This window comes from Oncorhynchus gorbuscha, linkage group LG06 (genome assembly GCF_021184085.1).
Source record: "Oncorhynchus gorbuscha isolate QuinsamMale2020 ecotype Even-year linkage group LG06, OgorEven_v1.0, whole genome shotgun sequence".
Taxonomy (NCBI): Eukaryota; Metazoa; Chordata; class Actinopteri; order Salmoniformes; family Salmonidae; genus Oncorhynchus; species Oncorhynchus gorbuscha.
Window position 1 is genome coordinate 64,021,830 of NC_060178.1, and position 14,628 is coordinate 64,036,457.

The 14,628-nt window shown below is 43.6% G+C and overlaps 1 protein-coding gene across 4 annotated transcripts in view; it reads left to right on the forward strand.

The window, feature by feature from the left end:
* Positions 1 to 14,628, forward strand: part of LOC124038230 (latent-transforming growth factor beta-binding protein 1-like) — a 137,879-nt gene that overhangs the window by 6,671 nt on the left and 116,580 nt on the right. For all 4 annotated transcript variants that reach the window (XM_046353825.1, XM_046353828.1, XM_046353826.1 and 1 more), the window contains exon 3: positions 5,380 to 5,680. In XM_046353825.1, coding sequence (XP_046209781.1) covers positions 5,380 to 5,680 — 301 coding nt within the window. The remainder of the gene's footprint in view (positions 1 to 5,379; positions 5,681 to 14,628) is intronic.

The following is a 14,628-nucleotide window of genomic DNA, read 5'->3' on the forward strand; positions in this document are numbered from 1 at the left end:
TATTTATTACATGGCAAATGGACCAAGCACATTTAATCATAAAGCTGTTATTGGCATTCCTTATTAGATGACATCATGTTGTAACCACAACAGTAATGTTGAAAATATGTTAGAAATGTTTTGTGCCTTAGAATATTATTATTAGAATAGTTTTTGTCTCAATGGCATCCAGACAGTTCCAGTCATGTGATGCAGATACTAACAACTCCTCTCTGTCCTCTTAACGGACTGTAGTCTAATAGAGATTGAGCAAAACATCCCAAGGATTGATTCAGTCTAGTCCAGACGCAGAGCAGGTAGTCTAACGACATATGATTATTGAATTGCAGAGCAGAATAGCACTCTGTTGTCTTTTCTGCTAGGTTCAAGACTATCCGCAAGAGAAAATGGCTTTAGTAACGATAGGCCTATAATATAGAATACATGTCACTTAGCAGTCACTTTAATACAAAAGTGACTAACTGTACAGTGAGTGCATTCATTTTTAGAGTGTACAGGCCTTTGTGATCCCTGTGGGAATTCAATCCAAAACCTTGGAGTTGCCAGCTCTACGCTCTTACCAACACTTAGCTGTGTATTAACATTCTGGAGCAGTAATTTCCTGTTCCTGTTCTACCTGTTCACTAATTGTAGAACTCCAGTGTTCCTCTTTAATATTCCAGAAGTTCAATTCAAGAGAAAGAAAATAAAAAGAGATGTAGAAATGAAAGATGTAGTGATTAGTTTCACTTTTGTTTGTCTGAGAGACATGTGTTAGATGGTCTTTGAGATCCATTTGGCCTTAGGCAGCAGCACCTCCACCAGGCTCAATTCCTCCTCTTCCACTGGAGTCTGGCATGGATATTCACAATGTGGAGCCGCATGGCAATCGCACGCTTTGAAAAGCTGCCCAGCTCATTTCTCCCTTAACCGAGTGCAACCCAAAAGTAGGCAGACCAGGCCAGACAAAACAACAAGAAAATATTTCACTTCGGCGTAGCTGCACAGCACAGCGGAGGAGCCGTCTTCATTTTTCATGAAGGATTGCTCAAGAAGAGGCCGCTTGAAACTCCCCCAAAATTAAGAGAATGTGACAGGTTCAACCATTTTATATATTTAAGCTCTCTTGTGCCTTTGCCTTGCGCGTCCCTAAAAAAACAGCACAGGGTGTTGAACGCAAATGAGGCAGCCAGATACTATAGTGAGGTGGATAGGATGGACTCGCAAAAGTGTCTTTGTGCTCTTGGTCCTCATCGTTATCTGAGGATAATTTAAGCAGGCTTTAGCGCTACTGGGCTAGTCCAATTTATAGGAGAAATATAAGGATTATAGCCTATCGGAAAAGGAAAATGACCTCTTTCGAAGAGCTTTACAGTATTAAGATGCTCTTGTTATCCAGGTAATTCCACCATTATATCATTGTGCCTTCGTCTCTCAGTTGCCTTACCAGGACTCCCCTTTGCAGACCTCATATCAAGGTTTTATATTCCTGATTACTTGACGTTTTCTTTGTAGATTTCTTTGGTTACACAGGGCCGTCAGGTTCACTATATACGCAGAAGTATGGGGACACCCCTTCAAATGAGTGGATTTGCCTGTTTCAGACACACCCGTTGCTGACAGGTCAATAAAATCGAGCACACAGCCATGCAATCTCCATAGACAGTCATTGGCAGTAGATTGGCCTTACTGAAGAGCTCAGTGGCTTTCAACATGGCACCGTCATAGGAACTGCCCTGGTTAACTGTAAGTGATGTTATTAGGAAGTGGAAACATCTAGGAGGAACAACGGCTCAGCCGCAAAGTGGTAGGCCATACAAATTTACAGAACGGGACCGCAGAGTGCTGAAGCACATAGCCAAGCAGTCGCACACAAGCCTAAGATCACCATGTGTAATGCCAAGCGTTGGCTGGAGTGCTGTAAATCTCGCCGCCATTTGACTCTGAAGCAGTGGAAACGCGTTCTCTGGAGTGATGAATCACACTTCAACATCTGGCAGTCTGATGGACGAATTTGGGTTTGGCGGATACCAGGAGAACTCTACCTGCCAGAATGCATAGTGCCAACTGTAAAATTTGGTGGAGGAGTAATACTTGTCTGGGGCTGTTTTTTAGGGTTCGGGCTAGGCCCCTTAGTTCAAGTGAAGTGAAATCTTAATGCTAAAGCATACAATGACATTATAGACAATTCTGTGCTTCCAATTTTGTGGCAACAGTTTGGGGAGGCCCTTTCCTGTTTCAGCACAATGCCCTTGTGTACAAAGTGAGGTCCATACAGAAATGGTTTGTCAAGATCGGTATGGAAGGACTTGACTTGCCTGCACAGAGCCCTGACCTGAACCCCTTTCGGATGAATTGGAGCACTGACTACGAGCCAGGCTTTATCGCCCAAGATCAGTGCCCGACCTCACGAATTCTGAATGGAAGCAAGTGGCTGAATGGAAGCAAATCCCCACAGCAATGTTCTAACATCTAGTGGAAAGCCTTCCCAGAAGAGTGGAGAGGCTGTTATAGCAGCAAAGGGTGGACAAACTCCATATTAATGCCCATGATTTTGGAATGAGATGTTCGGCGAGCGGGTGTCTACACACTTTTAGTCATGTAGTGATGTGTTTAGTCTCTTCATCTCCTCTATGCATGCATGCCATAATTCTTTTCAGAGATCGCAGCCGCCTGCCAAGACCAGGCGAGCACGACTTGGACAGGTTTTTTTCCAAGGTAGAGAGCTAAAGGGAGGGAATTCAAAAGAGATGGAGGAAAAGAGGAGGCTAATTCTTATCAGGGAAATCAGTTAATCTGTCCATTCTTAGACAATGGAAATAAGTGACACGATAGATGGAGAAAACAGAGCAGTTTTCATCCCAGCCCAGCACCTGGTGATTTATGATTAGTCTGCTGATTGAGGGGAACGTATCTGGCTGTTGTCATTGTGCAGCGCCCATTCGGATTCCCTGGATCTGGAGCAGCAGTTAAGTGGGGTGAGGACTAAGTATGGGCACAATACCATGGCAACAGGAATGTCTTAATTGACTTGGCTCTCCACCTGCTTTAGTGAAGCATAATGTCAGACAGTTGGCTGGAAGTTTACAATGCTGTCTTGTGTCAACTCCAGCGATAAACACAGTGATGAATTATCATTTATAGAAATGGCCATTGAGGCCCAGACTGCTTGAGTCAGCATTGTAGCCACAGGTGCTCTGTCTGTATCCTACATATTGTACAGGAGGTGGCAGAAAGACAGTTTATGAGCGAGGACAAAGACATATTTTCTTTCTTGTCAAAAAAAACAGTATTCACACAACTGCAGCACCATTTCAGAGCCAATTTAACTTTGTGGGAGAGAAATAAATCAAGAAATATAAATGTTAGTTCATCTGCTGCCCTGGGAATCAGTGAGACCTTAGGGATCGGTGTGGACAGGCTGTAGGATGGGGGGTTGTTCAACTAATGGGACATCCCGTAACATCTGCACTGGATCATCGGCGTGGAACATTATTTCCTGAGAAAGGTAGTGTCGGTTGTATATCCACTAGTATAAGCATACGATGTTGCACCTTGATTTCCCCAGGTGATTAATGTAGGCACACACACAAATACATTTTTGTGTTCCACGACAGACCCTTGCAGACCCCAGCAACACTCCCTATGAGTCAACCGAGGTGTCGTCTTATCAAAGTGGGACGTCACTTATTTCCCCTCCCCAGCTAGCGCTGAAATCGGCATCACGTACGCCGTGCCCTTGTCACAGGACAGCGCTCTTGTGTAGCCCGATGGTAGCCTTACTCAGGTCCAGCGGCGAAAAAAATCAAACCATTTACTCTACTCAGGAAAGAAAGCAAAAAAAGCAAACGTCCCAGAGTGGAAAATGATAGTGTGGGGTATGTATAAACCAAAACATAATTTAGCAGGAGTGATGTAATCTGTAGATGTAATCACCCTCTGATGCTTCTAAGGGGGGGTCTCTTGTTACACAGCGTTTATTAGGACTCATGTGTCTAAATAGCTCAGTCGGGTAAAAAAAAGATGCTTTGAGCCAGTGGTGAGTCATTAGTAGACGCCTATTGAGAGTGAGAGGGATTTGGATTTGTTTTCATGTCCTTGGGCGATGCATGACTTGCTTTTTGATGCAGTTTGCGCTCTCTCTCTCTCTCATTAATCACTTTCACAAATCAAAAGGAACTAGTGATGGTAATGAGGAGTGTGGTGGAGGAGCCCTCCTCAGGGAGCCTGTGGGGCTGGGCAGAGACATTTGCTCTTACACTTCACACACACACCACCTCTGGAATGATGGCTCCAATGGAAGCACAGAAAGTGGGTTTGATTTGATGATCTAGTGTGTGTGTGTGTGTGTGTGTGTGTGTGTGTGTGTGTGTGTGTGTGTGTGTGTGTGTGTGTGTGTGTGTGTGTGTGTGTGTGTGTGTGTGTGTGTGTGTGTGTGTGTGTGTGTGTGTGTGTGTGTGTGTGTGTGTGTGTGTGTGCGCGCGCGCATTGGAGTGTGTAAGAATTGGCCACTGTGGCCTCGAGGCAGGCTTTGTAGTTGAAAAATGACAGTCCCAGTCCTGTGCCTTTTTAAGAGAAGGGAGCACAGTGTAATTACAGGCTACCTGCCAGCCTCCTGTAACAACTCACACACACACACACACACACACACACACACACACACACACACACACACACACACACACACACACACACACACACACACACACACACACACACACACACACACATACACATACACACACAGTCCCTCTCTCTGATGCCCCAACCCACCGCACATATGTCATTGTGCCGGGGACTCCAATAATTGGTTACCGAGCCTCAGCTTGTGTAAAGCATTGTCAAACTCTCAGCTTTGGTTGGGTACATTCACAGTGTGGGGAACCGTGGAGGTGGTATTTACTTTGGCTGCTAATACTAATAATGAGAGTGAGACACGGGAACAGCTTTCTCCGACTATGATTGTTAGGGATTTAGATTCTGTCACAGGGTTTTCTATCCCTGTCCCTCTGCCTTTTCCACGACAAAAATCTTATTATAAATGCTAAGTACTGTAGAGATGAATTGTTTAACCAGGAAAAACAGCGACTCCATGTTTGGTAATGCATTATTAATTCATGATCCTTTTGTCCTTAATCGTACATTACTTCTGGTTTGAGTAATGACTCTATGGCACCTAAATGAACCCCCACTACCTGAGTTTCCTCAATAAATGTCGGAAAATAGCTCCCTGAGACAACGTCATATAACTGGCATTTAACATGGTATATTATGTCTGCTTCTGGAGTTTGTATATGTTGTGTGAGAGTGTATGTATGCATGTGTGTGTGAATATGTACATGTTACTATGTCACTCACTCTCTCTTTCTCTCTCTTCTCCCCCTATGTTTTGTGCTGCAGCCAACTGTCTGCCCCAGTGCCAGAATGGAGGAATGTGTCTGAGGCCCCAGCTCTGTGTCTGCAAATCGGGCTCCAAGGGCAAGGCATGTGAACAGAACACCATGCCCACCTCCTCCTACCCAGCGCAGCCAGGGAACGGCCACACCAAGGGACACAGCAATGGGCACACCAAGGGACACAACGTAGTGCCCCAGCGGCCCATCCCCCAGCAGGGTTATATTCCTGGGCCAGTCCCTGTCAGCAACATGGCCCAGATGACCCTGACTGTCAAGCAATCCCCCCACCTGGTCCGGCCCCAGCAGTGAGTATTTTCTCTACAAGTGCAGCATGTGGTTGACAACACCCACTCCATTTATTGCAATCTATATTGAAGTTATGAGAATGGTTTGTTTAAGACATCACTCTCTTCCAATCTGTTTTTGTTTCGCGCTCTTCACAGTTTATTAGTAGTGGAGTCGAAGGGTTGCATACTGTCAAACAAAGGCAGAGTTGGTCTGAGGGCTCATCTGTAAATAATCATATTGGCACTGCTCGTGCCCCACACGGTGCCAGAGAGGACAGTGAGACCTCCAGCCCACTGAACAGAAATCATGTTTCTTTGTGAGAGTTTTTACAATGTCCTTTAAACTGTACTCCCTCCTGCTGTGTTGACTGTGTTCTTGGGGTTGGTCACCATCCATCAGTGTGATAGGTAGAATCACTTACACCATTTTAAGACTCTGTATTTGAAAAGATGCTAACTCCTCCTGTGGCTGGCCTATCGGTTTGTTTTGCCTGTCACCACAGTAGACTGCTGGAAAATGTGCAGTCATTTCGGACACGGCGCAAGGCCCTCGACTTGTCAAGAGTAATCAGCGTGAATGCAGACTGTGTAAATCTCAGTTCACACTCGAATGTGGGGCAGTGTGTTGATAGAAATGTCCAAAAATTGCCTCACATCGGGTCCAACAAATGTTGGCACGGGTGGCCTAGTTCTGGTATCGATTAATGATATTTCAAATGTTAATGAATCCATTTTATGTGCTGTGTTTTGCGTGTCTTCACTGTAAAACATCGGAGGTTTTGCGTTGCTCAGGCGGTGTAATTGCACCCAGATCTGTGTGCTCGAAAGCTGCTCTCAATTTACACTGAGGATTATTTCTCACGGGGAGCTATTCCCCCTTCACTTATATGAGTGCAGAAACATGTTATCTGATATTTCAAATATAAACATACTGTCCAGATCTATCATTCATAATCAGATCAGTTAGATATGCAAACACAGCGGCAGGGAAAGATAAATAACGGTTTCATTTTATACCATTACAAACTGTATTTTTACTAAATGGGTCACATTTCTGTTCAATTTCAAGAGATTTCAGATTATATTTTGGTATGACACCCAGAGAGATTGTCTAGTGTGATAAATGGATGACTGAGCTAATGGCTGGTCTCAGTGACACCTCTGACCCTTAAAATGACAAATGATCGGGTTGTCTAGCCAAACACATGCCCCGTGACCCCATCAAAGAGAGGGTCGTCAGGGCAGTGGAAGGGGGCTCCTTGACTGATGGGATTTCATTGGTCAGATACAACAGTGATGTCACTTAATGGGTCAACCTGTTTTCATCACTCTAATTCATTTAACACCTATGCCATTATGTCTAGTATAGGATTTTTGTATCACTCTTTTGTTAGTCTTGCGTATCCACATTGGTTGACGGATTGCAAAGAGACATCGTTGGTGCGGTTGTAGGTTCAGTCATTTAGGTTCAGTCATCTGTGCTGTAAGGAGTCTCGCACCATAATTTCTGTTAAGCACATAAATCATGGAGAAAAGTTTGTTACTCTAATGTCTGTAGTATGGTTAAATTGGTATCGAGAGCTTTGTTTAAACGTTAACCTTTGAATAGCTAAAGTAGTGGGTGAATGTGCCATTGTTATTATAAGTGTCTGACTTCATAGAATACCCAGACTAACCTTACAAAGACTTGGACAAACAGGGAGCGATTTGTCGGTTGCGAGTGCTGATTTCTCAGGAAAGATCAAAGTGTGATGGAAGAGGTTTGGATTTTAACTAAGTAAGTCAGTATTTAACTAGGTAAGTCAGTTAAGAACAAATTCCGATTTACAATGATGGCCTACCGGGGAACATTGGGTTAACTGCCTTATTCAGGGGCAGTGTGACCAATTTTTACCCTGTCAGCTCAGGGATTTGATCCAGCAACCTTTTGGTTACTGGCCCATCGCGCTAACCACTAGGTTACCTGCCGCCCCATATTGGGCTTGCCTCTGGATTGGGCTCTGGCATTGTGCACAGGGAGATTTAGAGCTAAGGAAATCGTGTGTGTGTGTGTGTGTGTTCCGCGGCTGCAGTAAAGAACCTTATCCAGTCAAAATAACTTTGAGTAGCACTACTGGTCATACCTGAGGGGCCAAAACAAGCCCTTCTGTGCTGTCAGAGGGAAATTACGTGCCGTTTTTGTTTTTACTTCATTTACTCAAGGGACGAAAAAAGACAGAAACAAGAGGAGTGAAGCAATTGGAAGCCGAGGCGGGCAGCACAGGTGGCTCTATCGCCTCTTTTCTTCCTAAAGTCTGCGTGATACCGTCCGCCTGTCTCCTACACAGACCCACATCTACAGTAGAGCAGGAAAGGTTTAAGGATATTTGCTGACATTCCTACTGTAAACTGTAAGGGAAATGAGTCTCTAAATGTATAGCTCTGCTCATGTAATGGGACCTCTATGGTGGTACTGTATGGTGTGTCCCAGGAGTAGGCCAGGCTGTGGTCCAACTCCTGCCCCTGTGGTTCTGTGTCCTGACCCTGAATCCTGACAGGCCTCGGAACACATGACAGTGCTGGATACACTGACTGTGTGATAATGCCTGTGTGACAATGCCTGTGTGATAATGCCATGCCTGGTATTGGAGTGGGTCAAGTGATGTGTGCGTGTCTTTTTCTCCCTCTGCACTCTCTATCGTTCTGTCTTTACCCCCTTCTCTGAGAAAACCCCAGCAGAGCCATGTGTCATCCGCCCACATCGGTTTGAAGTAACATTCCCCATTTCCAAGGAACGAAATACCTTACCTCTCAGCACTTGTGGAGATAGGTATAGACAAATGACACTCTCCTTTCTGCTCCTCCTCCTTCTCCACTCTCTCTCGCGGCGTGAGCCACAAACTTGTTGGGAGTGTGCTGATGATTCCAGGTCCTTGTGCGTGCGTGTGTGTGTGTGTGTGTGTGTGTGTGTGTGTGTGTGTGTGTGTGTGTGTGTGTGTGTGTGTGTGTGTGTGTGTGTGTGTGTGTGTGTGTGTGTGTGTGTGTGTGTGTGTGTGTGTGTGTGTGTGTGTGTGTGTGTGTGTGTGTGTGTGTGTGTGTGTGTGTGTAACTCCCCGAGCAGGAATTTCTTTGTGGTGCCAATATGTTCCTAGTTACACCCAGGAAGTTAGCTATTTCTCCTTTCTCTGGTTGTATAAAATGAAAATGGGAACTGTATCCAAGCATCCATCTTTTGAGTAGAATCCCACTGGAACCAAGTGAATCACATGGTATCAGCTCCAAATTCCAAGTGTGCAAGTTGCTGGGTCTGGGTATTGAGTCAATCAAGGAATCAGAGAATCAACTAACCGCAACGGAGCACTGACAAAACGTGGATTTCCTGCGCGCGCTCTCTTTTTCCTCTCCGTCTCTCTGTCTTTCTCTCATCTGACACATTCGTGCTGATAAACTATGAGCGGGCTCTGTTTACATTTACAGGGTTCACTACGGTAGAGCAGAGTGTGTCGGTTCTCTTGGGGAGGACTGGGAATGGTAACGGGGCCCGTGGTGGAGTGTGTGAGCGTGGCCAGAGAATTTGAGTGCTGAAGGTCGAGACTGCACAGGTTCACCCCCCCCCTGTCAATGGTCTGTTTATATAGAAATGAGCAAGATCTCTGCTCTGATATTTCAGACTACCAACCAGGCTCTTGTAACCATTTCTTGAATAAAGTGAAACGCTGAAAAAAAGATCAATTTTCTTTCTATTTAATTGCACAGCCATTGCCAGCACACCCAGTCTTGCCAGATATTTTGTTGAGACTGGAATAAGATCTTATGTTTACAACTTCTCCCTTTCCCTCTTTCTTTCTCTCTCCCTCTGCCTACCCTGACTTTTCAGCTCTCTTTTGCTGGCGTATTTAAACCTTAGCTGCAGTAGACCCCACTGTATTTATTTGACAGAGTAACAACATTTCATGCATGCCATCGGTGGTAGAAATCCTTTAAATCTCAGATTGAAGCCAGATTCTGATGGGATTGTGCTTTGCCATGATGGTCAAAGCCCCCACCCCCAAATAACCCCAAACAAACATATTAGTGTTCATGTTGTGTCTGCTCCAGTCACAACAAATCATTGACCTCCCGTTGACCTCACACATTCCATGACAATCCTCTTCCTTGTTTTGTGAACCACCCTTCAACTACCTGTTTGTTTGGTCTGGCTATTATTAAAGCCCTTTGATGTCTGAAGCCACCCGTTCAGACTTACAGCCAGCCTCATAGATCAAGTCAAAGTGGTAAGAACAACAAAGAGTGGATGAGGCTCTTGTGTCACTGAAACCTTGGCTATGCCCTTGAGAGGAGACCAATTTAAATAGATATGCTGGTGTCAATGGCAATCGGCACCCGTTCTCCTTAGACCTTCTCAATCCACCCTCAGAGATTCTCATCTACACGGAACCAGTTAGTATCTATCTCCCAAGCAGCAGGCTAAAGTGATAGTGAACAGATCTGTCCAGCCTCTATCTTTCTCTTTCTCTCTACCTCTCTCCCTTCCTGACTCATTTCCATTGAAAAGGACCCATGAGCACCAACCTGTTGATAGTAGCGTATCAAATTGGGAATCAATGACGGCTAAGCGTTTCTAAATTTGGTAAATTGAGGCATAGTTACATTTTTCAACCATTTTCCATCTTACACATTAGGCATAAGTAAAGGCTTTGATTTCTGGAGAAGCAGATGGAAAATGGGTCTTGGAAAACGTCTCCCAGAAAAGTCTTAAACATATCAGAAATATATCAAAACACAATAAGGTTGAGGTTAAGACCCCTGCCAAAAATATCACACTTACATTTTGTTTTGGAATTGATGAAATATTGCCTTTTTTATTATTAAGTGATTAAAACTCATAATTCCGTTACCAGATCTGTAACGGAATTGCTGCAACTGAATTGGCTACAATGGGTAATTATAATAGTCACAAACCGCAGTTGGGTCACCTGCCTCTGTCCTCCCTTCCACTGGCATAATGGTATGTTCAGCTCATCATTTATTTTGTCTTCCTGTCGCCTGTTGGTCAAACCAAGATTGTTAAAACAGTCTAAATCTGGACAACCCCTCCCTTTCTCTCCCCCCCCCTCTCTCTCTCTCTGCCTCTCTCTCTCCAGTTAATGTCACCTCTCCCAGCTCTTACTGACACCTACCCATGAGCCCCCTCTCTTTCCATTTACTGTAACCAGCACCCTCACCCACTAAGCACCGGCCGTCCATGGAAGTTGAAAAGTGGTTGACATTTGGTCAGTCCACCCTGTTCAGTCCACCCTGGCCAGTCCCTGGACCAAATTTAAACCTATCATAGATGCATGTTTCACAAGTTTGGATAATACAGCACAGTACTGTACAGTGAGTAGAGTGCAGTAGAGTAATACAGTACAATACAGTACAGTGAGTAGAGTATACTCCAATACAGTAGTACAGTATAATACAGTACAGTAAGGTAAAGAACATTTGAGTATAGTACAGTAGAGTACAGTATATTATACTGTACACTACTGTAGTGAACTATACTCTACTTTACTGTACTGTACTCTACTGTAATCTACTTTACTCTAGTCTATTCTACTGTACTGAACTCTACACTACTTCTACTCTGCTCTGCTATATTGTACTGCACTGTACTCTACTGTGCTGTGCTGCGCTGTGATGTTCAAACTTGTGAAACATGAGGAGAGTTACATTAATATCCATAATTATGCATTTCTGTGTAGCACAGATCGGGGACTCATGTAAATGCACTTTGCATACTGTAGTTCAATAACCAAAATAGATTTCTTTCAAAGTCAAGGTGTTGTGTTATAGCTAACACCCCATTATTTATGCGGACATCTTTGAATCTTCATTCGGAGCAGATATTTAAGAGTTTTTTAAAAACTTGGTCGCAATAAAACCTGAGGGAGATTTTTCCCTAATTTCATTACCAAAGTTTGATTAATCCACTAAATTAGTTTTATACATTTTACAGTGGAACTTGTAGTCATTGTGCATAGATTTGTATGGTTTATTAAACTTTGAAATCATGATTTTGGTTTGGCATACATTTTGAAGTGAAAAAACTGAGTCAAAGCGTAATTCGATACCATGGATTTGCCCCTCTACGACTGCTGCTGATGAGATTTGCAGTGGCTGAGAAGAATACAGTGCGACCCTCTTACTACAACAGAGGGCTTCTGTTTCAGTATTGTGGTTGATGGTTGGAGGGCCAAACTCATACCTCTGTAGCTTTGCCGTGTGTCAGCGAGTATTTAGCAGACCTCTCGTCATTGGGGAGGAGGTAAAGAGATACGCCCTTATATTCTAGGAATGGGGAGTGATGAAGGCACCGCCGACACACACACACACACACATTTACTGTATATAGTATTCACTAGGGTGAATGGCGGGAACCCAGTTACAGAAATGTACTAGGGTTTACCAGCCAAAACCACTCCCTTTTCCCCGGGATAAATAACTGCTAGAAATTATAATATATTATTTATATTAACAGCATGGCGTGAAATGGAACTGTTAAATGATATGCGATGTCTAAACCTGGCTTCTCTACGGCCTCTGCATGATGTACCATGAATGCTCAGGGTGGGCACAGACAGCCCATCTCAGAATGGAGCGCAGTTCACAATGCATGTAGACCTATCATCTCATCATGGTAGCTTTATTTCTTGTGACAGGCATAGTCTATGCTACAGTAATATCAAGACCGAATGCGCATCCAATTGACCCATCTCCATCTGGCTTTCGGGGGTCACCTCATATTTTTAGTGTAAAGATATCTTTTTTTTAATTGCAGCTGGAAAAATTTTATACAGCCAATCACTCGAATATTGTTGCTTTAAATCAGTGCACGTGCACACGGACACTCACTCAGTCTTTCTCCCTCTCCATCACCTCCATTCAAATTGCATCCAAAATAGATCATCCTGTTCTATATTGATATATAGCCTATATATAGGCCCTATATATATTGATATAAAGCCTATATATATATATATATATATTGTATGTCCTAGCCTACCTCTTTCAGGTAAGACATTCCATGCAGTATTAGCCTTATATTTAGCTAATTAGTGATGGGTTATGCATAATAAGCTTCTAACTTACAGTGCATTGGGAAAGTATTCAGACCCCTTGACTTTTTCAACATTTTATTACGTTACAGCCTTATTGTAAAATGGATTAAATGAAAATAAAAACTCATCAATCTACACACAATACCCCATAATGACAAAGCGAAACAAGATTTTAAAAATGTTTGCAAATCTATTACAAATAAAACACAGAAATAGCTTTTTTACATAACTATTCAGACCCTTTGCTATGAGACTCTAAATTTAGCTCAGGTGCATCCTATTTCCATTTATCATCCTTGATGTTTCTGCAACTTGATTGGAGTCCACCTGTGGTAAATTTAAATTGATTAGACATGATTTGGAAAGTCCCACCTGTCTATATAAGGTCCCACAGTCGACAGTGGATGTCAGAGAAAAAAACAAGCCATGAGGTCGAAGGAATTGTCCGTAGAGATCCAAGACAGGATTGTGTCGAGGCACAGATCTGGGGAAGGGTAGCAAAACATTTCTGCAGCATTGAAGATCCCCAAGAACACATTGGCCTCCATCATTCTTAAATGGAAGAAGTTTGGATCTACCAAGACTCTTCCTAGAGCTGGCCACCTGGCCAAACTTAGCAATCAGGGGTAGAAGGGCCTTGGTCAGGGAGGTGACTAAGAACCCGATGCCAAGAACCCGATGGTCACTCTGACAGAGCTTCAGAGTTCCTTTGTGCAGATGGGAGAAACATCCAGAAGTACAACTATCTCTGCAGACTAGTCAGGATCGGGGAAAGATGAATGGAGCAAAGTACAGAGAAATCCTTGGTGAAAACCTGCTCCAGAGCGCTCAGCACCTCCGACTGGGGGGCGAAGATTCACCTTCCAACAGGACAACGACCCTAAGCACACAGCTAAGACAACTCAGGAGTGGCTTCGAGACAAGTCTCTGAATGTCCTTGAGTGACCCAGCCAGAGCCCGGACTTGATCTCTATCGAACATCTCTGGAGAGACCTGAAAATAGCTGTGTAGCGACGCTCCTCATCCAACCAAAGATAGAGAGGATCTGTACAGAAGAATGGGAGAAACTCCCCAAATACAGGTGTGCCAAGCTTGTAGCGTCATACCCAAGAAGACATGAGGCTGTAATCACTGCCAAAGGTGCATCAACAAAGTACTGAGTAAAGGGTCGGAATACTTATGTAAATGTGATATTTCAGTTTACATTTTTTAATACATTTGCAAAATTCTCTAAACCTGTTTTTGCTACTTCATTATGTGGTATTGTGTGTAGATTGAGGGGGAAAAATTCATATTTTGGAATAAGGCTGTAACGTAAGAAAATGAGTGAAGTCAAGGGGTCTGAATACTTTCAGAATGCACTGTGCAATACTCGCGCACCTCCGCTGACCTCTCTCCTTAACAAATACTTCTTAGCTTTTGGAGTACCATGCAGGAAAACTAGAATAGCTTGCTGGATTTGTTTTTTGCATTTCATATACCAATAAACTATTCGAAGAGGGAAGCAAGCTGAATGTTAAATACAACAGCCAATAGAGCTCACGGTAGTTTGAAGAAATAGCGAACGCGCAATGGCGGGAGGCTATAGCAGTTATTTATTCAGACCACAACCATTCAGTCTTCGTGAAGAGAAGTGAAAGCCTTCTGGATCGAATTCTAGTCCTATACAGTGCCTTGCAAAAGTATTCATCCCCCTTGGCATTTTTCCTATTTTGTTGCATTACAGCCTGTGATTTAAATGGAATTTATTTGGATATTATGGAATGGACATACACAAAATAGTCCAAAAAATTATAATAAATGTAAAAAATGGGAAAGTGGTGAGTGCATATGTATTCACCCCCTTCGACTATGAAGCCCCTAAATAAGATCTGGTGCAACCAATTA